The sequence below is a fragment of the Patagioenas fasciata genome, chromosome 2, assembly GCF_037038585.1.
Source record: "Patagioenas fasciata isolate bPatFas1 chromosome 2, bPatFas1.hap1, whole genome shotgun sequence".
Taxonomy (NCBI): domain Eukaryota; kingdom Metazoa; phylum Chordata; class Aves; order Columbiformes; family Columbidae; genus Patagioenas; species Patagioenas fasciata.
Window position 1 is genome coordinate 102,365,398 of NC_092521.1, and position 27,709 is coordinate 102,393,106.

At 42.8% G+C, this 27,709-nt stretch overlaps 1 protein-coding gene and 1 long non-coding RNA gene across 6 annotated transcripts in view; one reads left to right on the plus strand and one right to left on the minus strand.

Annotated features, from left to right (window-relative positions):
- The window catches only part of SALL3 (spalt like transcription factor 3), a 26,801-nt gene extending 13,421 nt beyond the window's left edge, over positions 1–13,380 (minus strand). For 2 of the 5 annotated variants that reach the window (XM_071804652.1, XM_071804651.1), the window contains exon 1: positions 11,567–13,378. In XM_071804652.1, the coding sequence (XP_071660753.1) occupies positions 11,567–11,645 (79 nt within the window). In that variant the 5' untranslated portion in view covers positions 11,646–13,378. Of the gene's footprint in view, positions 1–11,566 lie in introns of all 5 variants that reach the window. The other 3 variants (XM_071804653.1, XM_065831663.2, XM_071804654.1) reach the window with 3 other exon arrangements.
- Positions 13,381–18,432: 5,052 nt separating this feature from the next.
- Positions 18,433–25,445, plus strand: LOC139827412 (uncharacterized). The gene is made up of 3 exons (XR_011737948.1): positions 18,433–18,611; positions 19,924–20,024; positions 24,292–25,445. It is a non-coding gene; the product is annotated as an uncharacterized lncRNA (long non-coding RNA).
- The last annotated feature ends 2,264 nt before the right edge of the window (positions 25,446–27,709 follow it).

Below are 27,709 nucleotides of genomic sequence, written 5' to 3' on the forward strand. Positions count from 1 at the left end.
AAGAAAAAAAGTAGGCTTCCAAAACACATTTTCAGTGCATTCTTCAGCTTTCCCGAAGTGAAAGCATGCAGAGCACAGACCAGTGAAGCAGCCAACACACTCACCTCTCTCCAGAGCCTTTCCAAACTAAGACAATCCAAACAAAGCCTTATTTACATTACAGATTTAAATTTTTACAGTCAAGGGGCCTGATCCTTCAGTCCTTATTCAAAATCTATTGAGTTCCCTGGTCGGTAGTACTGACCATGCACTGAGGGACCACATCTCTCCTGAAGCTTTCACTGACAAGATTTTCCAGTGCTTATTTCTAAATCTTGGCAAGGTGGGTAAGAGTTGCCTATTATTACTATTATTACTATTATTATTACCACTACAATTACTACCACTATTAAGGCATAGATGAAAAGGAAGATTGATTCTAAAAGAAGCTGCAAACTGTGCAGCTCCTCTTCCAGTTTTTTATCTATATATCACTATTATTTTGTTTAAGGAGGGCTTTCTCACAGCAGACCTTGCACGAAAGATTTAAGTAATTACTTAAATTAGTGATGGATTTGGGCAATGTAGCCATTCAAATATGACTGTCCTCTGATCTAGAACAAGATGATAAAACACCAGTAAGCTAATTATTTCCGACACCGTACAGTGATCACTAAGCCCAAATGTGAACATATACAATCCAAACAGGTATCTTCTGCACTAGGAGACAGTCTTGTGATCTATATATGCCAGAACTGATATGTATAATGCATAAGCTTCCAAGAGAAACCTAAAATACTGATGCCCACTGCCAGGAGGTATCAATAGGGACCTCCTCAGCACATCAAGATAATAACCAGTCTAGTGTACTAATTCATAAACTCAAAGAAACAGCAGTTTGCATTTGAAATATAACTTGTGAAAAAACTACAAGTGGAATACAGAGATACAGGTATTTCTCAGATGATGAGTGCTCAGCTCTGTTTCTAATGAAATAAATGGCTAGTTTTGTACTATCTCAGGGGACCAGGCTTGAGCCCATACTAATGGGGGCCCTACAGCTCTGTTTTGTATTCCTCCTTCCCACAACCCCCATGCCATGAAAATAGTGAGAATACTTTTCAGATGACCAACCCAAGTACGTTCATCTCACCACCTGTTTTGAAATATTCACGGACTGCTTTTGAAAAATATTTTAGAGAACAATGCTAGAGAGTCATTAGGGGTTTTTTTATTTCCCCAAATCAACTTCAAAGTAGACATACAAAGAACCTCACCACAGTATTTTCAATTTAGGATACATCTTGGGATTTCTTAAGAAATCATACGAGTTAAATCTCTCTCAAAGCTGCACTTTCTTGGACTGGTAAGGAAGCAGGTGACACGGATGGCAGCACATGCCCTGCACAGCACACTGAGGCTACTAAGCTGCTTCAGAGAATGACAGACTATGGGCACAATCCAACAACCCCTACTCAAATGAGCAACCTTTACTCACATCAGAAACAGCACTGAAATTAACAGAATTGAAAGAGTATGAACTAGTCACGCAAAGAGCAATCTTTGTGGTCTAGCCTCAATCAAGCACTCCAGAGGGAATGAAAATAATGACTGATATACATATATATATATGTGTGTGTGTGTGTGCGCGCGCGCTCATGCATGCATTGGAGAAATGGACATTGCCCTAGTATTTCACAAATCAGGTTTTTAACATCCTTTTCAGTACTACTTATTGACGTGAAAAGACTGAGGTACTATATTGTTGCTTTTGAAATGTAAGTCCTCACTGACTTCAACAGGGAATAAAGCTCAGAAGCATATGACTCCACATAAAAGGGTATTTTTGTTGTTTGTTAAAACTCAATCACTTTATGAATGACAGAAAGCAATACCAAAATTTTATCATTACTCCAGGTTATTAAAAATTTGAAATGTTAAAATATTAAGCCAAAAGTTAATTTCTGGTTCTAGTTACAGCTTATACCTATTACAGGAAAACTAAGCATTTTTCCATGTTTCCTTATGTTTTATAGCTTGCTGTAATTTTCTACTATATTATAAAGCAATTAAATCCATTAGGTACTGAAAAATTTAATATTTTTATTTTTCCTGAGGAGAAACAATATTTTTTATTATTATAATGACGATATGGTGCAGTGAAAATTTTCAAAGACTTTGGAGGAATTAATCAAGTACTTGCTTAATCTTATAGCCATGGGTTGAATTTTGCACTTCTTACTTAGACAAAAGGTGTTGAATGAGAGTTTTGTCAAGCAGTCACTAGTAACCTCAGTTATTTTCTTTCTCTCATTAGCAGTCTTAACGGCTAACAGACTCATCTGAAGCTGCTATGGGATGCAAGATGAATTACAGCACATAAAGCTTACCCTATGAAAACAGGTGAAAAATTGCAGGTAGCATCTCTCAAATGGTACCCGAGGCGAGCTCCTGAGCAGGTACCAACCCGCAGAGCTGCGCTGGCTCCTGCAAAGCAACAGCACTTTGCGTCACTGGGGTCTGGCCCTAAAACCAGCCCACAAAAATTCCAATGAAGGGATTTTGAGAAAGTCACTTTTGGATAGCAATACTTGAAGCCAGCCAGGTGCTCTGCTGACTAAGAGCAGGGTGCAAGGGGTTGACAGCAGGAGGTTTTGCTCTGCCACCCTCACCAAGCAACACCCACCAAAAGCTTCCCAGGATGGAGCAACGTGTGGCTGTGGGGAGGATGGTGCTGGCCTGCTTTGTGGCTGTCCTAGAGGAAGGGAGAGGGCTGGAAAGGTGCTGTGGGTCCTTCAGTCACCCTCAGACCATGTGCAGAGTTGAGAAAAAAATGCCACAGCTGCCGACTACATGCACACAAGATTTGTAAACCTGGCTCTACTAGTTCTGAATTTTTATTGCGGGCATATGTCTCTCTGATCCACATGCAGGGAAAGCCTCTTGCATGATGTGCAAGGGAAAACATAATGACTGGATGCTTCAAAAATGCTGCCATCTACTTTCGTGAAACAGACCAAAATAAAACATCACAGTCTAGTCAGGTTAATTCTGAAAGCATATGCTGTTTATTAAATGCCCTCTTTCTTAGGACGAAATGCTTACAGTCTGGAAAAAAGCCCCAACCGACTCCTCTATGTTTGATCTTTGCTCCAAAATCTTTTGATTTTGTCTCAAATCACTTCTAGTTCCATATATGTAGATTATCTGAAAAGCACCTTTTCAATTATATTAAAGAAGGACTATTACAATCAAATTTTCTCTGACAATTCGGTGTTTTCTTATATTTTGTTACTCTGTATCACAAAATCCTCAAATTATGTGTGACTCATAAGACACTTGGATAAAAATAGGTAAGAGAACAAGCATTTTCTAGGCTTCCACCTATTTCAAATTGCCGATACCTTCCTGAAGCATTCAAACAAATGTGTCTTGCAAAGGAATCCCACAAATGTGCGAGTAAAATATTTTCTGAAGCTTTTTTTTTTAGACTACATGCAATTATACAAATGAAAGCATAGAAAAGCGCTGTACGCATTGCTATTTTTTTTACACGTAGGGCTGCATAATTAAGAATTATTATTTTCTAAATGTAGGAATTTCAGGAAGGAAGAAAAAACATGGATCTTTCACTGAGATGCAGTGTACGAACTGTGAAGAAGTTTCAGAAAAAACTGCATTTGTTAATAAAACGTCTGTGAACTATGAAGACGTATAAAATGTTCTCACATGCAAATCTAATAATAATTTCATAGTGCTGCTCACAGCACTTTCGTATGTTTAAACAAGCAACATTATAAATAAAACTCTGAGCATAGCGCACTGATTCAGGACAATTATTTACTACTCCTACCACCATAATACACAAACTTATTTTTCCCCAAGCACAATTTAAATAAAGAAAATATGTTTTTTAAAAACCCCACAAATTTGTTTTCAAAATTATATTGATTTGGAAACAGTAGCTTTGTTAACAACGTATTGATCATTTAGAAGAACAGTATTACTTTTTCCTTAGCTTTATCATCTCTTACAATTGACAGAGCTTTTACAGAAAGTTTTTTTAAATTGTTAGAACACGTTTATTTCATTGCAAATTAATTCTTTTTAACTCTTTATGATAGCTTTGAATCCCATAAAGAAAGATGAATTATCACATACTGAGCCCAAGCTGTGAAACAGGAGGAGACAAATAGAGACCCCTACTGTGTTTAACAATGTAGAAGAAATTCCAGACTCAATAGAAAAATTTCCTGTCCTTTTTCTCAGACCACAAAAGCTGTTAGTATGGATTTGAACAGTGGAGGGCACTCTTGCTATGCAAAAACCCATACTGACCTGGCACACTCGGTTTGATCTATTCAGTAGCCTGAATCTCAGAATTTGTTAAGTAACAGCCACCTGTGGCACAGGCACTAACTGTATTCTGTTAAAAACATTCGCAGTTTCTAATCTGTGCAGTGAAGCACTTTGATATCTGAAACACCGGCGCCATTCTATGTGTACGCAGATGTGGAGCAGATGCAAACTTCACAAATTGTCTGGAATATTTGTGCAAAATATCGTATTAAATAAGACCTGTGTTATGTTTTTCAAAATCACATAAACAGCTATTCGGTTGGCTGTTATGGCATGTATACATTAATTTCAACTTGTGTAGAATTTCTGTACAAATATATTGATGTTTGTAGGAACTAAGTTTATTTTGAATGCATCAAGTTTTATTGTGAATCCAAAAAAAAAATTCAAGGTCGATACTTGTAACATAGCTGATATGAATAAGACATTAAAAAACCCAAGCCAAATCAAATTAACTAGAAGCAGAACACTAGATTCAGCATAGCTTTCTTATTTTGAAAAGTATATAATTAACTACATCTTAAACTATGTAAATCTAACACCCTGCAGAATGAAGCCAGCCACTCTCTGAACAACCACAGAAATACTGACAAATTTGTATCTGGAGGCTCACATTAAGAGAAGACAATGTGAGGACCCAATCCTGCACCTTCTGGGTATCTCAAAACCAAACTTACAAGTACTGAACTCAATAGCACTACTCCTTTGAGCAAAATTACTCACATGCAGGAGTGCCTGAAAGAGCAAACTCAGAGTGATTTGATGCCATTTGTGCAGCTCAGTCATTTTGCTCATTTACCATTCTGCATACTGCGGTATTGCAAAAGATAGCAATGCACATAAAGATCTAAACAAATCCATCAGCTTCCATAATTTCCAGCTTTGGGGACATTAGTACATCAACAAAATAATAAAATAAAATTATCAAACAGCACCAGTAGAAAGGATCTCCTGAAACCCTGAATAGTGAGTCAGTTTTGATTAACTGAAACAAAAAATACTGCCGCACCTGCAGGGTTAATTAAGCAGCTCAAGATGCTGGGCTTCACAAAAGAGAACCTTTTCCTTCTTTAAGAACTGTAAACACTTGTGCTGAACTAGATGGGCATTTGATAAGCTGTACAGCATGCAGCAAACTCAGAGGGATCTCTAGTTAACACTCAAATTCAGTGTTAACACTTAACAGAACAGTGGTAAGCCGTGCTGCCAAGGTCAACTGCACAGATGTACTAATTGTATTATGAGCTTGACATCCAGTGGCCACCCCTGGCAGGGCAAAGCAGGCAAAGGTTAAATCAGCAAGCCTTGTCAGAGCACTTCTAACTACCCACCCTCGGGGAGAGGCCTGGGGAAGCTGCCGGGCACTCCCTGAGCCCACCTTCTCCTCCCCAGCTGCAGGCTGAGCTCCTGCACCCACGAGGGAGCACCCACATATGTAGCACCCACCCTGGCTGGCTGGGGGCTGCTGGAGAAGGTCAGCAGCCGCCCCAAGTATTTTGGTGTACCTCCCTCGCTGTGTCGAAAGTTTGGAAATTTTGGGAGGTTTCCTTTTCAGCCAGGGATAGGGTCCAAATCTCGGGGGGAGTGGTGGAGAATCAGTTTTAGAGACTGGCAATAAAAGTTTTAGAAGGACTCTTTTTAAAATTCAATTTACCCCATAGTAAATGTTGTTCAAATGTGCTCACCCTGACTACAGCAAGGAAACACTAAAGACCACACTTTTTTGTCCACTATCTTTTCACTTTTCAGCTAAAAAGAAACACATTTTTTAAATGTGTTTTGTTATGGTTTTCTATCATCATTTTAAACAATTACTTTTCTGGCTTCCTCAATTTTGAAGACGGTTTTCTTGTTAAAATAAATGCACCCTATGTCCAACAGTACTATAACAACCAGCTCCTAAAAGTATACTCTGGCCTCAATTCCCTTTTTTTAATTAATGGAAAATCATCACTACATTTAGTGGCTAATTTTAAGAGGGCAAAGGAAACAGGACTTTGGCCCTTTACATTGAAATGCACAATTCAATAAAAATTTACTGCTGGAACTAGATTTACACATGCTTCCTCTGAAAAAAAAAAAAAATACAGCAAATTGCTCTTGCTTTACAAATGCAATATTACAAAATAAATTATTTTTACATGCCTTATTTTGGAAAATGTGTCAGTACTTAACTATTTTAATGTCATGCCAGACCTGGTTTATTATCAGCAAAAGTAATTGACTCATGCCCTGACTGATGGATAGTCAACAGATATGCTTGTCTTGGCTTCGCAGTCAACAAATCAAATGAAGGAAAGATACTCAGAAAATCTTTGCAGGACTCATACTATTTTTCAGAAATGGCACTAATACTCGTTATTAATTACTTTATTTTTATTCTTTTTTTTAAATGCCACCTGTCTTTTAATTGTAGCTCTTCCTCTTTCTTAGGCAAGGAGAAGTAATTTCCAACTGCTAAATGTATGCATATTCCTAGCTTAATTACACAGAATTTAAACCAACATCTTTCAAAATTTCCTCCCTCCCACTCTGAAAAAAGAACCTTAATGTCTACATGAGGAGATCGTAAGACTTCCTCAAGATCAGCACCACCAGATAAGATTTGACCCAGTTTTGTCTACTTTCATTGTTATACATACATCAGCAAACTGGCTGACTGTTGTATTTTCCTTATTATTCCAAATATTTTCCTATTGCTAACACAGTTCATAACAGAGTATTTTTAAAAATATACACAGATGTTATACAGTTTGAATGTTAAATCCCTACCATAATATCAGGACTTGTATATACAGTTTCAATTACTGTTTGCTATCAAAGGCAGAATTTATAGCAATACTTATTCGACCTTTATTTTTCAAAACAAAATGCCTTCTCTTACAGTTGCCTCAGAACAAACATTTGCAAAATTCACCCAAGTTTTATGTTTACTGACAGCTGCTTGTGACTTCTCAAGTTTTACAGGCTAACTGATATGGAATAACCTCGGTTTTGTATGTGGGAATGTCCCTCCAAAATGTGTTTTTACCATCTGTATATACAGATAGAGTGAACACACTCACAGGAAGCTGGCTGCTCCATAGTGAACTGTGTCGTTGCTGTAGCGAAGTAGTCTGTGCACATACTCCAAAAGAATAGCAAGCGCAGCCATCAACTGCTCAAAACCTCACAGCCCAATCCCACTTTACCAGGATGAAAAAGATCCATTAGCTTAGAGTATGTTGTATGTATTGAAGAGTAGGGGGAAAAAACAGGTCAAATATTTTTGACAATGACTGCAAAAAACACATTACAATACTGTCATTACACAGTTCACTAGAAGGTATTCCTTCCACCTCAGACAAAATGACAATACATTTTTGCCAGAAACTTCACATGAAAAAGTCCAAAGCATCGTTTGTCATCACCCTTACCAGAACCTCACTTGCACACACTAAGAACCACTTTCAGTATTGCAAAAAATCCTTTTATTAGCCGTACTTTAAAAATACAAATGCTACTTCTGTGGTTTAATATAAAAATTGGAGCTGAAGCATGTGCATTGTATCTATAATTCTGATTCATTTGTAATCTGTTGAATTAGGCAAACGTATTAGAAATGTAATTCCACCTATTACAATGCTTTACATTTACTGAGAAACTGAGATTATTTGTATTCTACAGGTAGTCATTTGAGTCCTTCTGCTGTTTTTAAATTATTTCCATCATATCTTCTAATTTCGTAACCTGAAAGTGTTTTATTTTAATAGGTATCTTTTGCTTAGTCTTCTACAGTGCAATTATTCAAGTAATTTATCATCACCAGCTGTTTGTTAACACTTCCTTTCAAAATAATTAAAAAATATATTTTTAGCATTTCACTTTCGACAAATAATTTCAAACGATTTTGAGTGTAAATCTGTAGTAAATGACATTGTTAATTATCTTCATTTTTCCAACAGTTTCTCACCATCATGACATTGTCCTGTTTGAATGCGGTTGTGTTATGCTGTAGTCCAAACTGGCTATAAAATTATTTGTTCTGATTCTAAATCTTCTGTGACAACACTAACACAAAAGTTATGGTGAGACCAGTCAACTTAAAATCAGGCCTAATGTTGATCTTCCATTCTGCTCCCGAAACTGCCAGGCTCTTCTCGGCTACTATGAATGGCCCTTCACTCCAAGGATTACGTTTAGGGGGCATTCATTTTTAAATGCCTCACTTAATAAAATCCAGTTTGAGTTGATATTAAACATGATTTCATTAAATAAGTAACAAGTTTCATTTGTTTAATCTTGTGTTAACAACAACTTCCACCTTTAAAGATAAACAGCCAAATTAGTGAAAAGGTTACATGTATCAAATAATACTGCTTAAGCAGTTTGCTTTTTAAAAACAACAAATTTTCTTGCTCTGTGCAAACTATTTTTGGTCTGTTGCAAAATATACCCAGGAACTTTGGCAATATCTTGATTACAGCTGTGAACAGAGATGAAGAACACTGACTTAACAAGAAGTGTTTTAATTCACGAGATTTTGAGTGCTCATTATATCTGGCCTATAAAATTGCTTTCAGTATAGCAATCGTTAGCCTTCCTAATATAATGTGTAAACGATTTACATTACATTAATGTGCACTAGATAGCCCTCTACTCGTGTATCCTGTCTCCACCAACACCACTACTTCAGCTTGTTAGTTATTAACTATGAAGGGTTTCAATCTATTCATTAAAATATGTTTTAATAAAATTAAACATAGCACATTTTGATAACAGCCTTATAAGGCTGAAAAGTATTTACATTGTTGCATTTTAGGGCTGCTGTGAAAGCCGATTTTGTGCTATTCAGAGACTACAATAATAACGCTTTAAAATTCCTCACTGGGATGCAATGTAGTCCTTTTGATGGAAAGACTGTCTTTCTCATTCGGCAGAAATAAATCCATTCATTTGATCATGTAGTCATTGAGGGCAATACAAAACAAACCAAGTGTGAGAAATTCTATGTGATGAAGTAAACAAAACAAAACCCCCCAAAAAAAGGGGAAAAAAAAGAAAAAAGAAAAAAAAACATTTCCATGACAAAAAGATTCTTTGTCCTTAATCTACCCACCATATGCAAGCGTTTCTTTTTAGCATATCTCTTGTTCTAATCTCGGGTGACATGGCTACATAGATAAGATTCACAAAACAAAACAAAAACCTGGTTTAACAATTTTTTTCAATTTATTAACTCACCAGGAGTGTCATAATGAAGCAGTGGGGTTTTATTTTTCTGTATTGAAATAGATTCAGAGCATGTAAAAGTTTATAATGCCAGTGATAAATTCTTAGACCTAGAACCCACTCAAGCAGAGACTGGGCTCAACAAATCTTGTTTATGGAATAAAACACTAATTCTCATCTGCTTGCCTATATTAATTCTTTTACATGACCACTGTTTCCTAAGGAAAAAGATTAAATTTTGACAATGCACTGCTTTGCTCCTCTGCTGTGTCAGAATGAAGCATTTCTCTGTGTGTCTGTTATTGTCAACATCCAAGTGGGTTTTCCTGGCAGTAACCCCCTTAGCAGCCCCGGACAGTGTGGGCCTCGCTCCCTGGCTCCCCAAATACCCTGGGAAGGAGCAGGAGGCTTAACATTTTGCCAGTCTGACAGATATTTTAACCCGATGAAGTGGATTCATGCTGCCTTCAGCTTCAGGGCTATAAAGTTCAGATACAACAGCCAAAATCTTCCTCACGCTTCAACTTCGCTGCCTTTCTCTCCCCATAGATGAAACTTAAGAGTCATTATAGATTCGAAGCAGGACAATGACTTTTTTTTCTTTTTGAAGGAACGGGGAGATGAAGCAGTGGAGCAAGGGGCCTACACCGAAAGCAGAAAACACTGGGGCTCCCACTACGTTATAAAAGAAACTGAGAAAGCAGCAGGCTCTACGCATAGAGGAAAAGAAAAACTTTTAAGTGGAAGCTCTTAGCCCAGGAAGAATGAGCATGGGCTGTGGCATGCCTTCGCATGCTGCAATGCCAAGGACTACTAAAGAAATCAAAACTGAAATTAAAAAATAAAGAAAAAAAGCTCTGCAGCCCTCTTCTCGAAAAAATTACAGCGGAGTGGAAATAAGTAGTGATTATAGCCCAAATCCTTCCAGCTTCGGGCACTTGTTCACTAGCAGCCTGGGCAGCCCAGATGTATAAAAGCAAGTGTTGGTGTGCCTGCGTGTGAGGAAGGAGCGAAGAATGGCGGATGGGCGAGAAAATCACCCTTCCCCGCTGCCTGCAGCCGGCGCGACAGGGGCCGGTGGCGGTGGTGGCACTCCGTGTCACCTACCACTGATAATAATTACAGTCGCGGCAGAGCCAGGAGGCGAAGGGACGATGGCAGCGCAGGGAGGGAGGCGAAATGTGCTGCTCAACCTTCTCGAAAACATGAAATCAACTCCGCTGCCCCCGCGCACCCGAGCGGCCCTGCCCGCTTCCCCTGCCTGCCGCCAAGCGACGGTCCCCCGATCCCCGGCAGCTGCCGGGGCAAACAGGGGGAAGCGGTCCGGACAGCCCAGCGCACAAGCGAGCTGACTACCAACGCGCCTCCCCCCGCAGCCTGTGCCGGGCGGCCCGGGGCGGTGGGGGGGTTGTGAGGGACAGAGCGAGACCCTGGCACCGGCCGATATGGCGCTGCCCCGGGAGAGCGTCCCGGACCCGGCAGCCCCCGGCCCGCCGGACTTCTCCGGTTCTCGCAACCCCAGGCAGGGCACCTCGGGCCCGGCCGTCTCAACTTTCCTGCCAGCGGGACGAGAGGAACATGGCTCCTACCCGCCCCGAGCCTCCACCGGGGATACCGAGGGGGGGAAGGGGTACCCCAAAAAATTAAGAGAGGGAGCGCACCGGAGAGGAGGAGAAGGAGGTAGGCGCTGCTCCGGGGCGCCCGCTCATGCAGCTGCCCGAGCCCGGCTGCGTGGGGAGGGAGGGCCTCGCCCCGCCGCCGAGCCCAGCCGCGATAAAAACGCTTGGGAGGCCGGGAGGGAGCTGCTGGGAGGGATGGTTAGTCAGGGGGTGGGCTGCAGAAACTTGGCTAAACTGCTAACTTCTCAGTTCCGCTGCCTCTTCCCCCAGCTGCTCTAATTCCCATTCTCCCGCTGCAGACTAATTGCGCTCCCATGTTCACCATCACCATAAATCCACCTATCTCCATCCGAAACACACTCACAAAAGGAGAGAGAAGAGGCGTCGGGAGCCCTTACCGTGCTCAGAAACTACCTCCGCTTGTAGCTCTTCGTCCGATTTGAGATGCTGGGGTTTCGCTTGCTTTCGACGAGACATGCTGCTAACTGAGCCGTCTTGACTCTGCTTTTTGCAGAGGCATCAGCGACGTGGAGGTGGAAAGGGGGGAGGAATTGGGTACTAGGGAAGGGGGGTGGGGGCTGGAAATAACTGTTCGCAAATAAAAGGCGAGTTGCAAAACCAACCAAACAACAACAGAAAAGGCAACTAACCAACCAACCAAAAAAAAAAAAAAAAGCTACGCTAACCAGCCAACCAAACTGTGAGTGAGTGAATGAGCGGGTGAGTGGGTGAGCGAGTGGGGGATTAGCCGGGCGGGGTGTGCTCGGTGCAGTGGGGTGTGCGCGGCGGGCTGGGGCGGCTGCGCGGAGCGCGCATGGGGCTCTGTAATTATGATTGTGAATAATGCATGGCGATTAATGGTGCTGGGGGCGAGCGCGGATTGGCGCGGCTCCAGCGGACTCAGGCTTGCATATGTAAATGAAGAACGGGGCTCCGCAATTAGCCGCTTAGCTCCGCCAAATGATGCGTCTCCCCGGCACCGGCAGCGCCGCCTGCGAGAGGCACCGACCGCGGTGGCGGCGGCAACAGCGGCGGCAGCAGCGACACACACACGCACCAGGCAGGAGGGCTCTGTTTTGCACACACTTTACACAACATATGTGCAAGGTTCACTTGTTGGGGGAGGTCACGATCTTCGCTTTTCTGTTTGTCTTTCTTCCCTCACCCGGCTCTCAGTTTCTTTTGCTCTGCTTTCTTCTGTTCCCTTTGCCTTTTTTTTTCTGGCTTTTTTTTTCTTCTTCACATCACTCTGCGTCCTCTTCTCTCTTGATCACTCTTTCCTCAGAAGTTGATCTGAATGGCGTGTGATTTCTCTGTGCGTGAGAGTAATTTCTTCCCAAGAGGAAAAGAAACTTCTGTGTATGCTTTTTCTTTTTCCCTTTACTTTCGGTGTGCGTGTGTTGCTCTGCTCTTCTTTCCCCTTGATCTTCACATGCTTGTCTTTAGCTCTTCCTCCATCCTGTCTCGTATTCCGTCGCTCTTTCTCTGTCTCCACGGCTGACTTTTGTTCTCTCCTCTCTCCAAAGCGCACGCACGCACACACAGATGATCTTGGGCAGTTTTGTCTTTCACCTCTCCTTCCTTCTTTGTCTTGCAGCTTCTTTCTCCAAGCAGAGACTCCCCGTTGGTGGTGGTGGTCACTTCCTGTTGTCCATTGGTAGGAAGTTTTTTTTTCTTTCTCCCTCTCTCAGGTTGTAATGACTTTTTGTGACACTCCTCACCCCACCCCCACCCCCCACCCCGGCTCAGTCGTGTGTCCTGTTAGCTAATGACAGCGGTCTCGTGTGTGCGCCGATGAGCAAGTCTCCTTGGTCTCCAGCAAATAGTATCTATCTTCTCGCAGACTTGGGGGGCGGGGGGTGGCTATTGTTGTCGCAGGGGTGATCCCCCCCTCGCCTGCCTTGCCTCGCTCGCTGCGGCGCCGGCAGTGCTCTCTGCGCCGCGGCTCCCTGGTCGATGCCTCTGCTCCGCGCCGAGGAACGGTGCGCGCACCGCGGCCGCTGTTGATTTCGGGCAGATAAACTTTCAAGTTTGGGAGCCGTGCGGGTCACCCGGCAGCTCCTCCTACTCTCCTCCTCCTCCTCCGCCTCCCGTGCCGCGCTGCCGGGGCTGCCGCCGGGGCTGCCCGGGGCCCCGCAGCCCGATCAACTTCCCCGTCGCCTCCGAGCCTCCCTCTCTGCACGCACTTTCCTAACAGCGGCTTTTCTCCCATGCCCCCCCCCTTTTTTGTAAAATTGAGTAGGGGGGAGGCTTCCCTCCCCGCCGCCCCCTTCCTCCCCCCCCGCTCTCCACTCTACCGCATTGCAAGTTGCCGGAGAGCCGGGTCGAACCTCCCCCGCCCCGTCCCGCCGCCTCGCGTCCCCTCCCGCCCCGTCCGTCCCACGGGGAGGCGGGCGGCCCCGCCGCCGCGCAGCAGCTCCAACTCCCCGGCTGCCGCCACGAGCTGCCCCTTCCCGCCGCCGTCCCTGTCCGCCTGCCCCTCTGCTGAGGCGGGCGGAGAGCGCGGCCAGCCGGTCTCCCATGGCAGGGACCCGCCGCTAGGATGTACCCCACAGTCGCCGATCGCCACCGCGCAGGGCTACGCGGTGCGCGCACTGCCCAGGCGCGCGGCTCTGTGCCTGTGTGTGGTTTGGGGGCGGGAGGCTCCTCCGGCGACCCCTGCCACCCCCTCCGCTGTTTTGTTTTGGGGTTTTTTTTGCATGCTTTTTTTAACTGTTCGTCGCAGACCGGGCCGTGCGCGTTGCTCGGCCGGTTCCCTGCGCTTGGCGGAGCGGCCCCAGCTCCGGCTCTCGCCGAGGCGCGGAGGCGCAGCTCACCTTGCCGGGCGGCAACGGGTAGCTCCGTGTATGGGACCGGGGATCAGTGAAAGGGATTTTCTCCTAATACCCCCACCCCGGTCCGTGTAATCCAGCCCTAGTCCTTAAAACACACTAACCCTGTCTTCTTTGGGAAACTCCTCTGTGTAAACTTTCCCTGCTGATAGCTCGCTTTATCTCGTGCGTTGTGATACCGTGTCTCTAGGCTTTCGGTTTATTCCTCGCTTTTATGTTGGTAGGCAAATCAAATAAAGTTAGAGCCGACAGTTTAAGCCACTCCGGATAGTTTGCTAACACGCAAACCATCAGCGATTTCTGTGCTGCAGGTATTCGTTAGAAACGCTCACGGCCCTGAAGGGAAACAACACTGAAACGCCAAATCAATGCCTTTTAGATATTAGACGAGGATACTTCTCAAGTCCTTCGTTTAGCGAGATATTTACACGAGACCCTTCGCAATGATTGCCCACTTCATGATTAAAAAACTTGTTTGGTGCTTACAAATTCTAATACATCTTCTCTCCGTCCGTCCATCCTTGCTGAAACTTTGGTCGCACGAAGAGTGTCTCATTTAAAATACCTGGAGACGATCGTGATGGCTGAAATTTGACGTAATTTTCTAATATGATGTGTGAGGCGACGACTTCATTAATTAAGCTTTTTTTTTTTTTTTCTTCCCCCCCACCCCCCGTCAGAAGTAGGAATTTATTGCACCCGGCGTACACGAATAACATGTTATGTGTGTGTATATGCTGCATTATATTGTAGGGAGAATGCAGGTGAAAGCGAGTGTCTGCGGGCGTTCAGGTAACACTCAGCACCGCTGCCGCGACTGGGGAGCGGGGGTTAGGGCTTCTCCTTCTACGGCAGAGAGGTACATTTCTCTGACTTGCTTTGGGTGCAGGGGCTCAGCTACCCCCTGTGACTGAAACATTTGCCTGGAATAAGAGAGGACACGCTTTAACCTCACCGAGGCATTTTTTTCCCCCCAATTGTACCAGTCATCTTTTAAAAGGATTTATTGCTGTTACTCAGGCAACATTTTTTTTCCCCTAAACTTTGGCGTTTTCTGTTTGCTCAGTGCCTGGTAGTTCCCCAGCAGCAGGCGATTTCTTGAAGATCGTTTTAAAAGTGCTTTTCTTATAGCGCGATGTGGGGGGAGGGGGGAGAAGGCAGGTCATTGACAGCATTATAAAAACAAAACTTTGTCCGCGATATAAAATAAAATGATTGAAAATTACTATAAATTTGTGGAACGTGAGAGAATCTTTAAGTGGAAAATTAAATAATTCCGTCTTTAATGTTTAATGAACAATGGAGAACACAACCGGCAAGAAAGGCATAATTACCAGATTTGTATCTCTTGACATTAACATATTCTAGGGTTACAAGATTATGGTTTTCTTTTCTCTTACTCGGCTCTCCTTCACACTTTTTCTCTTGGAGGAAAGCTCGCCGCTATGCGCGGGGGTCGCTGAGCACCCACGCCGGGGACGTGCCGCCGAGCTCCGGCTGCGGCACCGCCGGCACGTACCACCGGGACCGGTGCAAATCGCCGGGGGAAACTTTCTACCCGACCTGTGTGGAAAACCTTGACAGCGCGAAGAGCTCGGGAGGCGAGTGGAAAGTTATGAAGTGAAACGTGTCTCCCCGGCCCCTGCCTGCCCCCCCTCCCGGTTCCCCATTACACCGCAAAGTTTTCCACGGACCTTTTAATTAATCTTCCTGACTCGAGGGGGGGGAAAAATAATGATGATGCATTCACTGAAGTTGGGCTGCGAAAAACGTGGCCATGCGGAGCAGGGGTATGGGGGGGCGGGGGGGGTGTGGAGATCGGTTAGCCGCGTAACTGTCTGCGCACCCACGTACTTAGGAGCGCGCAGAGGAGCGGGAGCCGCGGCATCGCGCGTATGCGCGGCAGCTGTGGGGCCGGCAATCACGCGTTTCCCGGCGCAAACCGCGTCCACTCGCGTCCCCCTCGCCGTGACTAAAATGCTGTACTAGTGATGGCGAGTATAAGAAGTTTACCTCTCCGTAATTCATTCTAATTTGTTGTCTTCCAATTTTGCGATGTTGCTTTCATCGTCAGAAGCGACACGTTAATATTCTGCCTGCTTAATAATATTATTTACCAAATAATACTTTAATTTTTACATTGATGGGACACCTACTTACGCGTTTGCTTTAATTTTTAATCCTTATCCAGGGTCAATAAGGAAACCTTCAGAAAGCTTTTCTACAAGATCGGCTCTACAAAAAGCGTATATGTAGTTCTGTCTACCCTTATGTACAACGTGGATGTTCTTAAGTCCATCAAAGCTACCAACAGGCGCATAAGATAGGTCTGACATTTGGTGCAATCCATCTACAGTCTTTTACAGTTATTATTTTGCTCAGCAACTTTATTTGAAGGGGCGTGTAATAGTTTGGGCTTTATTTACTATCATCTTATACTCTTTCTGGCAAGCTGAAGTAGCATCTTCCGACCCCCTTTCTGCACGACGACTTTTGCCTGAGGACCCTGGGGTTAAAACCAGCACAATTTTCTCTGTTTAAACTGCAACAACTAACCGCTAATTCGTTCTCACATGAGCAAAGATATTACCATACTAATATTATTATTGGTAAGAAGAGGTAATTGATAACACCACCTGCCACTCTGCAGCAATCACGATGATAAATGTTTCCATCAGAGGGAAATCTGTGCTTGGTCTACCACAGCCTAACCCAAACAGCATGTCAAATGTCAATTATAAAGATGTTTCTTTTCTATTACTTTTTTTTTTTTTTTTGATAAAGCAACTAGCCCCACCACAAGATTTACAGAACCAGTCTACAGCAAAACCGTGCCTAAATGTTTTGCTTTGAGCATTTAAGTTACTTTTTCCTTTTATTTAGTATCATGCCACCCTTGGAGCTAAATAAACATGATTCATACACACAAAAGCTTATGCTCACACTTAGCAAACTCCAATTACCATACACTTCCGTTCTTTAATTTAACAGATGATACATTAATTTCACCAATAATTTAAAATACTCTGTGGAATATTTGTAATACACATAATTGTGGGGATATTATCAAGGCAACAAACATTTAAACTCACACATACATGTCATGCACAAATATAGATGTGTAGATACTATATATATTAAACCACCGTAATGGTATTACAACGTGTGTTAGCACATACTCCAGGAAGTCTATGTAGGAATACAGAGTGCATATGAAATCAGTGCTTTTAGCCCCTTTGCAAAAATCTGTATCCTTCTGAAAATGACAAGTGACATTAATATTAAAATGTATATATATATGCATACCACACACGAACACACACACACACAAACTATGTAAGATTGTTCACTAGCTCTAGCTATATAAATAATGACGCCAATTATAAAAACTTTCATCCCCTTGGCAGATATGCCTAGACGATTATTATTAGTTTGTATTAATAGATGCAGGCCTCAAAAGACGAAATCAGCTATTGATAATTGCAAGAAGTATACAGCAGCTACTGTATCGATCGGCTTGTCCCTTATTCCCCTGGTATAGGAGAGATAAGAAGACACACTCTTTAGTGCAATATAATTTCTTTTGACCTATCTGCTTGCTACAGACTTATGATGAATAGCCGGAGTGGTTAAAGTCCTTTATCACGAAAGTTACCCCTTGATATAATATTGATTCTTTATAACTAGCTCCAAACACAAAAATCAAACTGTCCACTTGACCATCATCATCATCAATATCATCACAAAGGCTCCGGAATAAGGATCAGCACAGGACTGAAAACGCTTTCTATAATCTGCCCACCTAATCTTTATTTGCTGATGATGAAAAGAAAAGGGTTGTGAGTGCATGTATGTGTGTGTGCACGCCGCGGGGGCAGGGGCGAGCGGAACAGGGAATGTCATCTGAACAAATAAAAAAAAATAGGTTAAGAAAAAGACCGTTCCGCCTCCTTCAAAAGAAACCGAATGATGATCACCGACATTAACGATCACGCTTCGAAGCCCCGTTCTCCTGAAGGAGGGGAATCAAGTGCGGAAAAGGCCCGACGTGATATTATACTCGGGTGTCGTCCCCTCCCCCCCCCTCGCCCCGAGCGAAGCGGTCTGCGGTGAATGTAGAGAGTTACAGAAGAAGCAATCCCGGCTGGAGTGATGTCAGGCAGCATTCTCCTTGGTAAGAGTCAGGACTAACAAGTCGTCTTCTCAGTTTCCCTCCTTTCGCCGGTCCACGAAGCGATCCATCATTTATTTCCAGATCACCTGGTGATCCATAAAAAAAAAAAGAAAAAAAAAAAGAAAAAAAAAGAAAAAAAAAGCAGACTAGGAAACGAGCCGCTGACGTTTGGGTTGATGCTTAATGTGCAATATCTGTAGGGTGGTGTAGAAAAGGACGAGCATAATCCACATGTATATTGCCTTAAATTAACGGTATTTCCTTTGCCTTCCCTCTCCATAGTACCAGCATGCTTTTTGCTCGGGGTTGCATTAGCAAAATCACCAGTAATTACAAGCGTGTGTACACCGGGAGAATTAAAATTGGAAAGGTGGGAAGCAGGACGTGATTCCCCTTTGGAGCAATCAGGACTGGGAAAGGTTTCATTCCATGCAAACGGTACGTTGATCCCATTTAATGGGCTGGTTAGACTCGCATTCAAGCCGAGGTGCCATTTCAGCGCAAGTTTGCGCTTTTCAGGCGAGCGGGGGGAGGGAAGGAAAAGGATGAAAGCGGCCACGGCAGCTGAAGTTGTATTCAGTCCTTCCGGCGCCCCAAAGGAGGATGGCTCCAGGGAGAATACGCTTGCTACCACGGGCACCCTTTGGGGTAAACGGGGAGGAGGCGCAGCGCCGGGCAGACCAGAGACAGCTCCGGCCACGTCAGGGGATGAGCGGAAGCGGGGACGCTCCCTGGGACGCGCCGAAGCGCCGCGGCGACGGCTGCTGCCGCTCGCCCGTCGCAAGCATGCGTGCGGCGTAGGCAGCCCCTGCTGAGCCACACGGTTCTTCGGGGTAGCTGGTGCCACACGGGGGCCACCGGCGCTGTGGCACCCCCCCTGTCCCCCGAGACCCCGCTCCGCTGCCGCCAACTTTGCCCGACTTGGCAGTTTTCGTCCTGCCTCCCTTCGCCCACCTCCAGCAGCCTCGGCCCGAGCAGCCTTGGGGCCACCGCTTCCCCTGGGTGGAAGCGTGGCTGGAAGAAGTGGGAGACGCGGGCGGCCGCAATGCTTCCACCCGTGGCGCAAGAAGGATCACGGAGGTGGCAGTGGTGAAACCCAGCAGCTTCGACACTGGGAGCCTCGATCAGGCGCCTGCCCTTCCCCAGGCTTCCTCCTCCCGCTATACGGGGGCCAGAGCCCCTCACCCGTGGGAGCAGTAACGGCAACAATTACCATCATTGCACTCTCATCCCTTCTCATACAGGAGGCTCCGTTCTCTCTATGAGCGGCTCATGATTACGGATTTTAAAAGCTTTTCTCCCTCCCACTAGGTCCTCAGGACCCTCTCTCACCGCTCCTTCTCCCCATTGAAATAACATACTGGGTCATCAGAAAAAAAAAAAAAAAAAAGGGAAAAAAAAAAGAGGGGAAGGATGTGCTGAATATCGAGATCCATTGAGACTGTAGTCCGTGCTCCTCATCAGGTCACACAGACACACACCTCTCCCTAGCAAGTATCTCAGAATTGTTCACTGACCTTTGCAGGAGATATTGTTAGAGGATGAAACGAGTCAATCAAAAAAATAGAAAAAGAGGACAGCCTTTTGCTCAGGTTATGCCACATGACTTGATATTAATTATGAAACATACATCACAAGTGCATACAGGATAACAGAAGGTGTTCTTAAGATTTCAGTGCCTTTGGGGATAACAAGAGGCAAGGTTTCCCAGCAGATAGTCTAACACATGGTGGTCTCTTCCTAAAAACAGATGGTGACAGAAGGAAAAAAATGAAGAAATGGAAATGGGCAAGTGTATCACGCTGGCTGGTGGGAGAGGGGCAGAAGGGTGCTTTCACCTTTAAAGTACTGGTAGGTAGAAAAGTTGATCAAATTATGATTGTTCCTGGACTTTTTGTTGTTGTTGTTCAATAATGCATATCTTTACTATGACCTAATGATATGTGTGCTGTTGAGCTTCACAAAATGCATTCATGCTTCCCTTGATAGGTCTAGGTGTAAGAGATGATGACTAACAAAAGTGATATAGATTAGCATCAATTCCCCTTATCTGGTGACAAAAATAACATCATGTCAGCACTGTGTACATCCTGTCATCAAATGATACAATATAATTTGATTAGTTGAATAAATAATCAGATATTTTCCAGACACATAGGTCACCTACTTGCAAATTAGATTACTCTGCTTAGGTACAAGCAGCGCCTGATTAAGAAACAGCTTCTCCCTATGTCACTCTAGCTTTCCTTTAGAAAAAATGCCTGATATTTTCAAATGCAAAGGGTTTTGAAAATGCTTATTTGTTTTGCAAATCATGTATGTGTTTTCACGCTTGCATGCAACATTTATGCAGTCTGTGCTAGAGAAGTTTACTACCAAACTAAGCTGAGTAGCTCTTATTTCTCTGACTATCTGCAAGTTTTAAATGATAGCCTGTGTGCTGTGATCTGAAGTAAGAATAGCCGAAATACAATCTTTTTGAAAACTAAGCAGCATGCATTTCCATAAATGATTTTGGCTAACCCACTCTGACTGCACACCCATATAAGTAACAGGAATGTGAGAAAGAATAAAGTGTTAGATAAGGGAGCATGGAAACATTTAAATTCTGAGGTCCACACTAAGGAAGATTGTCAGATCCCAAGGTTGTCAAATCCCAAGCACATTGGCCTTTCAATGTAAACCATTACGTCACACACTGCAGAAGCAGGAGAAAGCTCTGAGTCTGTCCCAAGGCTCTTGAAGGCTGGGGTTTCTGCTGTGTTTGAATCTTTTTGAAAGACACTGTTGGCTGGAAGGATCTGAGAAAAACTTTCTTGGCGTTTTACTTTTTGTATAACTTGTGAATTTTCACAAATCAAGTATGCAACACGCTGAAATCTGTTTTGCTATGTGATGATGTGTGCAAAAAGGTGAAGCAGAGATGGGAAGGGAGATTACATGGACAGAGAGAGGCCAGTGTATGACTGCGGGGAGAAAAGAAGTGTTTTGGAAACGTTAGCAATGAGCTTGCAGAAGTTAGCATATGAAAAACTACAGCCTTTGTTTTACTTAAAGAGTTATGCAAGGTAGGATTCTTCAAAAAAGATTTAGACTCAAGCAACAGAACAAGATTGTAGAGGCTTTAGATACATCAAACCTGTGGATCCTATTTAAAACTTTTATTTGAATGCAGAATGAAACATCAGTCTGTTTGAAGAATTTCTAGGCCTAAACTGGCACAATGGCTAATATCTGAAAGGGCAGTGTTGCGTTCTTTGGGTGTGCCATTAATAAAATTAGAGAAAAAAAAAAATTCAACCCTAGCACTTTGCTTTCTGAGATATCCAGCAGCTGATAGTGAGTCATGTTATTTTAGATCTTTTGCATATGTATTTTATATATTTAAGGCACATCTTTTAGTTTGAACTGCTCATGATGTGATCATACATAGCATAATAGCATACCTTTTCAAGTATGTGCAATTGATTCCTTTGCTACTCTCACCTGACACCACCTCCATTCAATGTAAACCAAAATGGCAGTGATAGTATTGACTGGTTTGGTTTTTTTCACCCCAAAAGGTATCATCTTTGGGTTGCAAACATTTACTTAAAGAGCAATAATGCTCCCAACTCATGATTTTGGCCATTATAGCAAATTCTCTGCCATTACTGTGATCAAAATCAATTTATCAGTCAGTCACCCTTCCTGCCTCTGTCTACTAACAGGCATGATACTGCAGAATCTATTCTCACTCCCTTTTGTGAGAATAAAGGAAGAGTTTTATTTCCCAGTTTGGAATCTGTTTCCTGGATGCACCAGCTTTTGTATGCATGTAAGCACATATGCATATGTATATATCTATGCATATTTAATAGTTATATACAGAGCTGTGCAGGTGTATCCATATAGATCTGAAAACTATACTAGCACACCTCTGTTCTCTCTTGCATGCACACAGGGCTTGATTTCAAAGTAACATCCAGCCATGCACACCTCTTCACAAAAATGATTATCTTAAAAATCTAAGCAGTTGGTTGCAACATCTATGATGGTAGATATGCTGTATTTTCCTCTGACAGGTGCAGAGGATTATCTGTGGCTGAAGAGGAGCCACCTTTCCCTACAGTGGGAGATTTCTGTCTCAACTATATTTATTTTTGCATGCTCTCAAAGGATATAAATGCATCTATATCATGTGTCATGAGCACAATTTCCAAATGCAGAATCTGACTCTCAGAAATACTGTACTGAAGTAATGAAAACTGAATCCAATCCATTAGATATGTTTCTGATAACTTTATAAATACTTCATGTATTACATTCACAGGCTTGAGAGGCACAGAGATATATGCAAATACAGGGCAAGTGACCTGGAAGGTTGTAGACCAACCACTGATTGCTTATGGTTAGGAAAAAATTTCCATGGTGAGCAGGTAATTTTACAGTCAATGTCAGCGGTGTTTCTGACATTTCTCTAAAGCACCTGATTCAGGCCACTGCCACAGAGCAATAACAAATAATCCGTACAACTGTCCTGTGCCAGTGTGACAATTTGTATGTCCTTATGTTTGCTGGACAAGCTTGGATTACATCTGTATATCTCTGGTGCTTCCTCTCCTCTGCTTCCCTGTCTCTGCTTCAATGAGAGAATGATATCAACAATATTTTCACTTAGTAGATCAGCCCCATATAACACAGGACAAGTTGCTCTCTTTGAAATAACCTTCATTTTATTTGATTGTTGAGGAGACTAGAAGAGGGAGGTGGAAGCTGCACAGAGGAAGGCGGGACTGCTGTGATGGCAGTGCTGTCTTGCCAGCCTTTTTGTGTATCAAATCCAGCTCGCAACACGAGGCTGGTCACTTGTCTGCAACACAAGGCTGGTTGCTGAGCTTCACCATTTTCCAGGGCACAGAATGGGGCTAACACTGTCCTGCCTTGAAGGCACTGGACATGAATTCATGCTGCAAGGTGGGCATTGCCTGAGCATGGAGAGTCCCATGCCGTGAATCACAGGGAGAGCTCAGCTGCTCCATTCTACCCTGTACTGAGCACAAGCATTAGTCATCTTAGTTTATCACAAAAGAGCTGATTTATGCAAAGAGTTTGCTTTTGAAGAAAACTAAACAAAACAAAACAAACTCTATTGTAAGCCTTACTGTGAGAGATTGACATGCATGCAAGTTAGGTGGTCTTGTGGTGTTATTTTCATGTACTTGAGATCCATATGATTTATTTTGGTGGCCAAAAATAGGATAGACGAGGTGGTGCCAAATACATGTTCCGCATTGCCTGTTTCATTAGCCAAGTTGTTTGGACCCTGCTGTTTTCAGAAAAAGATTTTGTATTTGACACATCATTCTAATATCAGTCATTAGGCACAACTGCATGTTGTTGGTGCTCTATAAATACCTGTGCACAAGTGGGTTGCAATTGTTGCTGTATAAATACGTACCAGAGATACCTCTGCAGTGGCCAGGAAATAAAAGAATCAGATTGTCCTACAAGAAATGCATGGAAGTAGGTAGTGAGTGAACACTGTACTAAGCTCCTGGGCAGATGCAATGACACTGGTTTCAGGGAGAGGTGGCCTCACCTCTAGGACCCAGGGCACCTACAGGTGCCTCCACTAGTGCCAAAGACTCCTGCATTTTTGCCTGGCTACCAGGCAATGCAGCATTGATGGATATGCTCAGTGTGGTTTCACCACTGGCTTTTCCTGTCTAGGGCGGACCAGACCAGAAAAGAGGGTCTGCTGGAAAACTTGGTGTTAGATGGCTGAAATAACTGCTTGGAGGACTTCTGCCAAGCCTGGTCAGTGAAGTATGAGTCTGCCCATCCTTAGCCTTATCACTGAAGTTCTGCTGTCACTTCAAACCCACAAGAAAAGCCTTTAGACACAGACTGGCTTGCCTGTGTAGGGGAGCGGTTAGAAACCAGGTTCAGATTGCTGTCATGGAGGGATTTTTTCAGTTTTGAATTGAGCATGCAAGCTAAAACACTCACGTTGTTGTCTCTTCCTGTAAGTAGAGGGAGAGATACATTCTTCAATTTAACGCAGGAACCATGGATTATACCTCCAGGTGAACAGAGGTAAACAGTGAGAAAAAATGTTTTTATGTTGTTGATGCAGCTTTGCTGAAAACCTTCAGTCCAGGCCAGGTGAAGACAACAGCTCAGACTTGGACTGGCTTCATAATGAAGACAAGCTCTGAACTGTGCCTATACAAGCCGGACCTTCAGCACTGGTGCTATGTTAATTCAGCCAGGAAACTGGGTACTCAGGCTGTTGGTAAAGTTGTCTTGGATTCAGTTGCCGAAATTGAATTCTTAGAGAGGTGTTTGCGGTTGGGAAGTCCAGGCATTTCGTATGTATGAACAGCAGCATCTTAAACATCACTAATGAAATGAAACAGTAGATTTTACAAAAGGTGATGACCATGATAAGGAAAAACATAGCAAGGCCTGTCTAATTTGCCACACCATTTGCATAGGGCCAAATACATTCCTGCTTGCAGAATTCAGTAGTCTGACACCCCTAATGATTTGGACCTGCTGATTTCAATGAGAATTGCATCCTGATATAACATAAAAATTAAATTTGGTTGTTACATCATATTGGCATAAGTTACAGTCATTTTGAACGTCTGTTGAATGACAATTAAGTATGATTATCTACTTCACCCCCTACAGTCATTTTCTTACCTAATTATATCCAACCACTTCATATACCTCTATCAAATTTGCCCAGGTATGTTTCTGACTCAGCACTCCTGTAGCTCTGCACATGCTATGATATTGAGACAAGAAAGTACTCTTTAAAATTGAGAGCAATTTACAATATGTTGCACTTTCAACATTCAGTTAAATAATAAAGATATGAGAATAAAATCTTTTTGCAACTCCAGGGAACCACTGATGGAATAATCTGCAAATAAGATTAAAAAATTTCAGTACAACTAAGATGGCCTTTCATGACCTTAAGTATCATTCACATCAGATTTAATACTAAACACTGAAGTTTTCCTTTTCTGTTAGTCAGTCCAGGAGAGAGATCATAATTCTTTGTCGTGATGTAGAAGATGGGTATTAGTATGTGAATAAAGCTTTATTTTCTATAAATATGTACAGCCTGATTTATATTTCCACTTCAACAGCAACACCTTTGCTGTATAATGTATGTAAAGCTCCCACCTGCAAACATGATTGTTCTGTTCTGTTGACATCACATTATTATGCAACCAATACTTTGTCATGACTTGCATAATTTTTTGTTTCTCTGGAAATTTGCTACCTTGTAATTCTGACTGAATAAAGAAATCTTTCTTACCGCATTTTTGATTAGTAGTTAGACATTTGCACATGAAGAACAAATTGGATGAAAGAATTATGCCCCCCATATATCACCAAGATGATTTAGCCTAAGTGAAACTTCAACTGTGCATGAGGAAGTCTGAGTGGGGGAAGGAGGAATAAGAATTACTTTTTCATTTGGTATTAAAACAACAATTTAATATGAATTAATTTCAGAGACAATCTAATTTTGGGCTGTGCATTACTGAGTATATTATCTGAAGTATTTTAACAAAGCCTTCCAGAGTACTGTTTGAGTTTGGGCTGAAGAGCTGGTACCAGAGTTTCCAGGTGGACCACCTGAGAAAATTGTGCTAGAAGATAACCATGAAGCATAAGAAGGTTTAATCAGATTATTTTTAAGAAAAGATTCAGAAATCCATTTGACTCACTACCAAAACTGATTGCCTTGAGTGGGGTGTGTGTTTGTAAGCAAATGTTGTCCAGCATTATATATTTCCAGCTTGTTTAAGGAAGATTTTAGCTGGCAGCATCAAACAACGCAACTGAAAAAGCAGCAAGTTTCAGAACTCCACTGCAAGGTATCAGTCACAGAGACCTCTATTTCTAGTAGAAGGATAATAAGGCAAAAATGCAAAAGGACTTCAGACTTGCCTATTTAGGAGTCAGGCAGTATGGGAACCAGGGCTGCCTGGTGTGACTAGAAATACTGTCCCTGCCCTTGAGAGCCTAAGATACCAGGATTTCTAAGGGAATATTTCCTGGCAAATAGTGCTCCATCAGAACCACACTTGTGGTTTGATAAGGATCTATGAAACTGGATATATCTTCACAAAAATGATTTTTTCTTTGATAAATGTGTGTTTTCTGACAAGGCTCAGTGCTGTCAGAACATTCTTTACCATGATGATGACCTAAGTCCTTGTACCTCTGTTACAAGGAGCTGTAATACTATCTACTCTGCATTTAGGGACAGATGCCATAGCTTTCATCCATTCCAAGCATCTAGAAAGCTGCTTGCCTATGCTGGATGACAAATCTAGACACAACATTTCGCCTGGTGTGGTTTAGGCATCAGCCAGATGCATAGGAGTTCCGAAATACACTGTCATGAAGGTAAGCAGACGAGGCAGTAATGAAGTCTGAGTTAGGATGTGGGCTATCTCTGTCTTCTGCTGGTGTTCTCTAATGTCAGCACATATGTTTATGTGTTACAGCTTTACTGATATTTTCTGAGATGGATCATAACAATCCCAGTGATGCTGTGATGCTCCTAAATGTCATGATCTAGTATTTAAGTAAGAACCAATTAGAAATAGGCTGACCTGATTTGTTTGAAGTAGAATATATACTTCTAAATCAGCATTCAAGGACAGATCCTCAGCTGGTGAGAATATCTGAATTATAAGTATTTTCAAACATTATTTGACCACCTACTGAGCTAAACTTCATGACAACATAAAATAGATTAGCATTATTCTCCTGATTGTATTTAAGGGGAGACTGAGGCCAGATGTTGAGACCATTTTTTCCAGAGAAAATTGGTAAGCATCACTCATGGGACCTACTTTCAGAGTTGCTGAGGACACAGAACCCTTCCTTGTACTAATACAGACAACATTAAAATTTGCATCTCCTGAACTTTAGTCTGAATTGTCACAGAAAGATTACTCTCTTGTCACTAACCTGTTCCATTTCGCTCTACCCTAAAGAACTATCCAGAAGCGGAAGTCAGATAAGGGTGTTTGGCATCATCTACTAACGACACTGTCACAACTGAGGTTTAAGTAACTTTGTGCTGTCTGAATTTGTTTTCACATGAAATTCCAGATATTCTAAATAACTTGTAAATCCTCACATTTTGGATTCTCCTGTTGTCTTGCTGTCTTGGGTAAGTGGTACTCCAGCAGCAAAAGCTGTATGGGAAATGTGATCTGAACAGAGGAGCAGGACATTCTCTACAGAGGACACACAACTGTGAAAATTATGGAAGTTTTTTTCATCAGAACCTTTGTCTGTGGTTTTCTTTCTCTTTTCCTTGAGTAGACATAGAACAGAAATATGCAACTGATTTTCAGTAACACACTTTTCAGGCTGTCATATATGAAATTTTAAAAAAGTTAACAGCAGTTCACTTGTAAGAGGAAGCGATCAGACTCTTACATATACGAAAGGTGAGCGTAAGACTTCAAGGCAATGGGAGAGAGAAAAATTTGGTTCTGTATAGGACCCAGCTA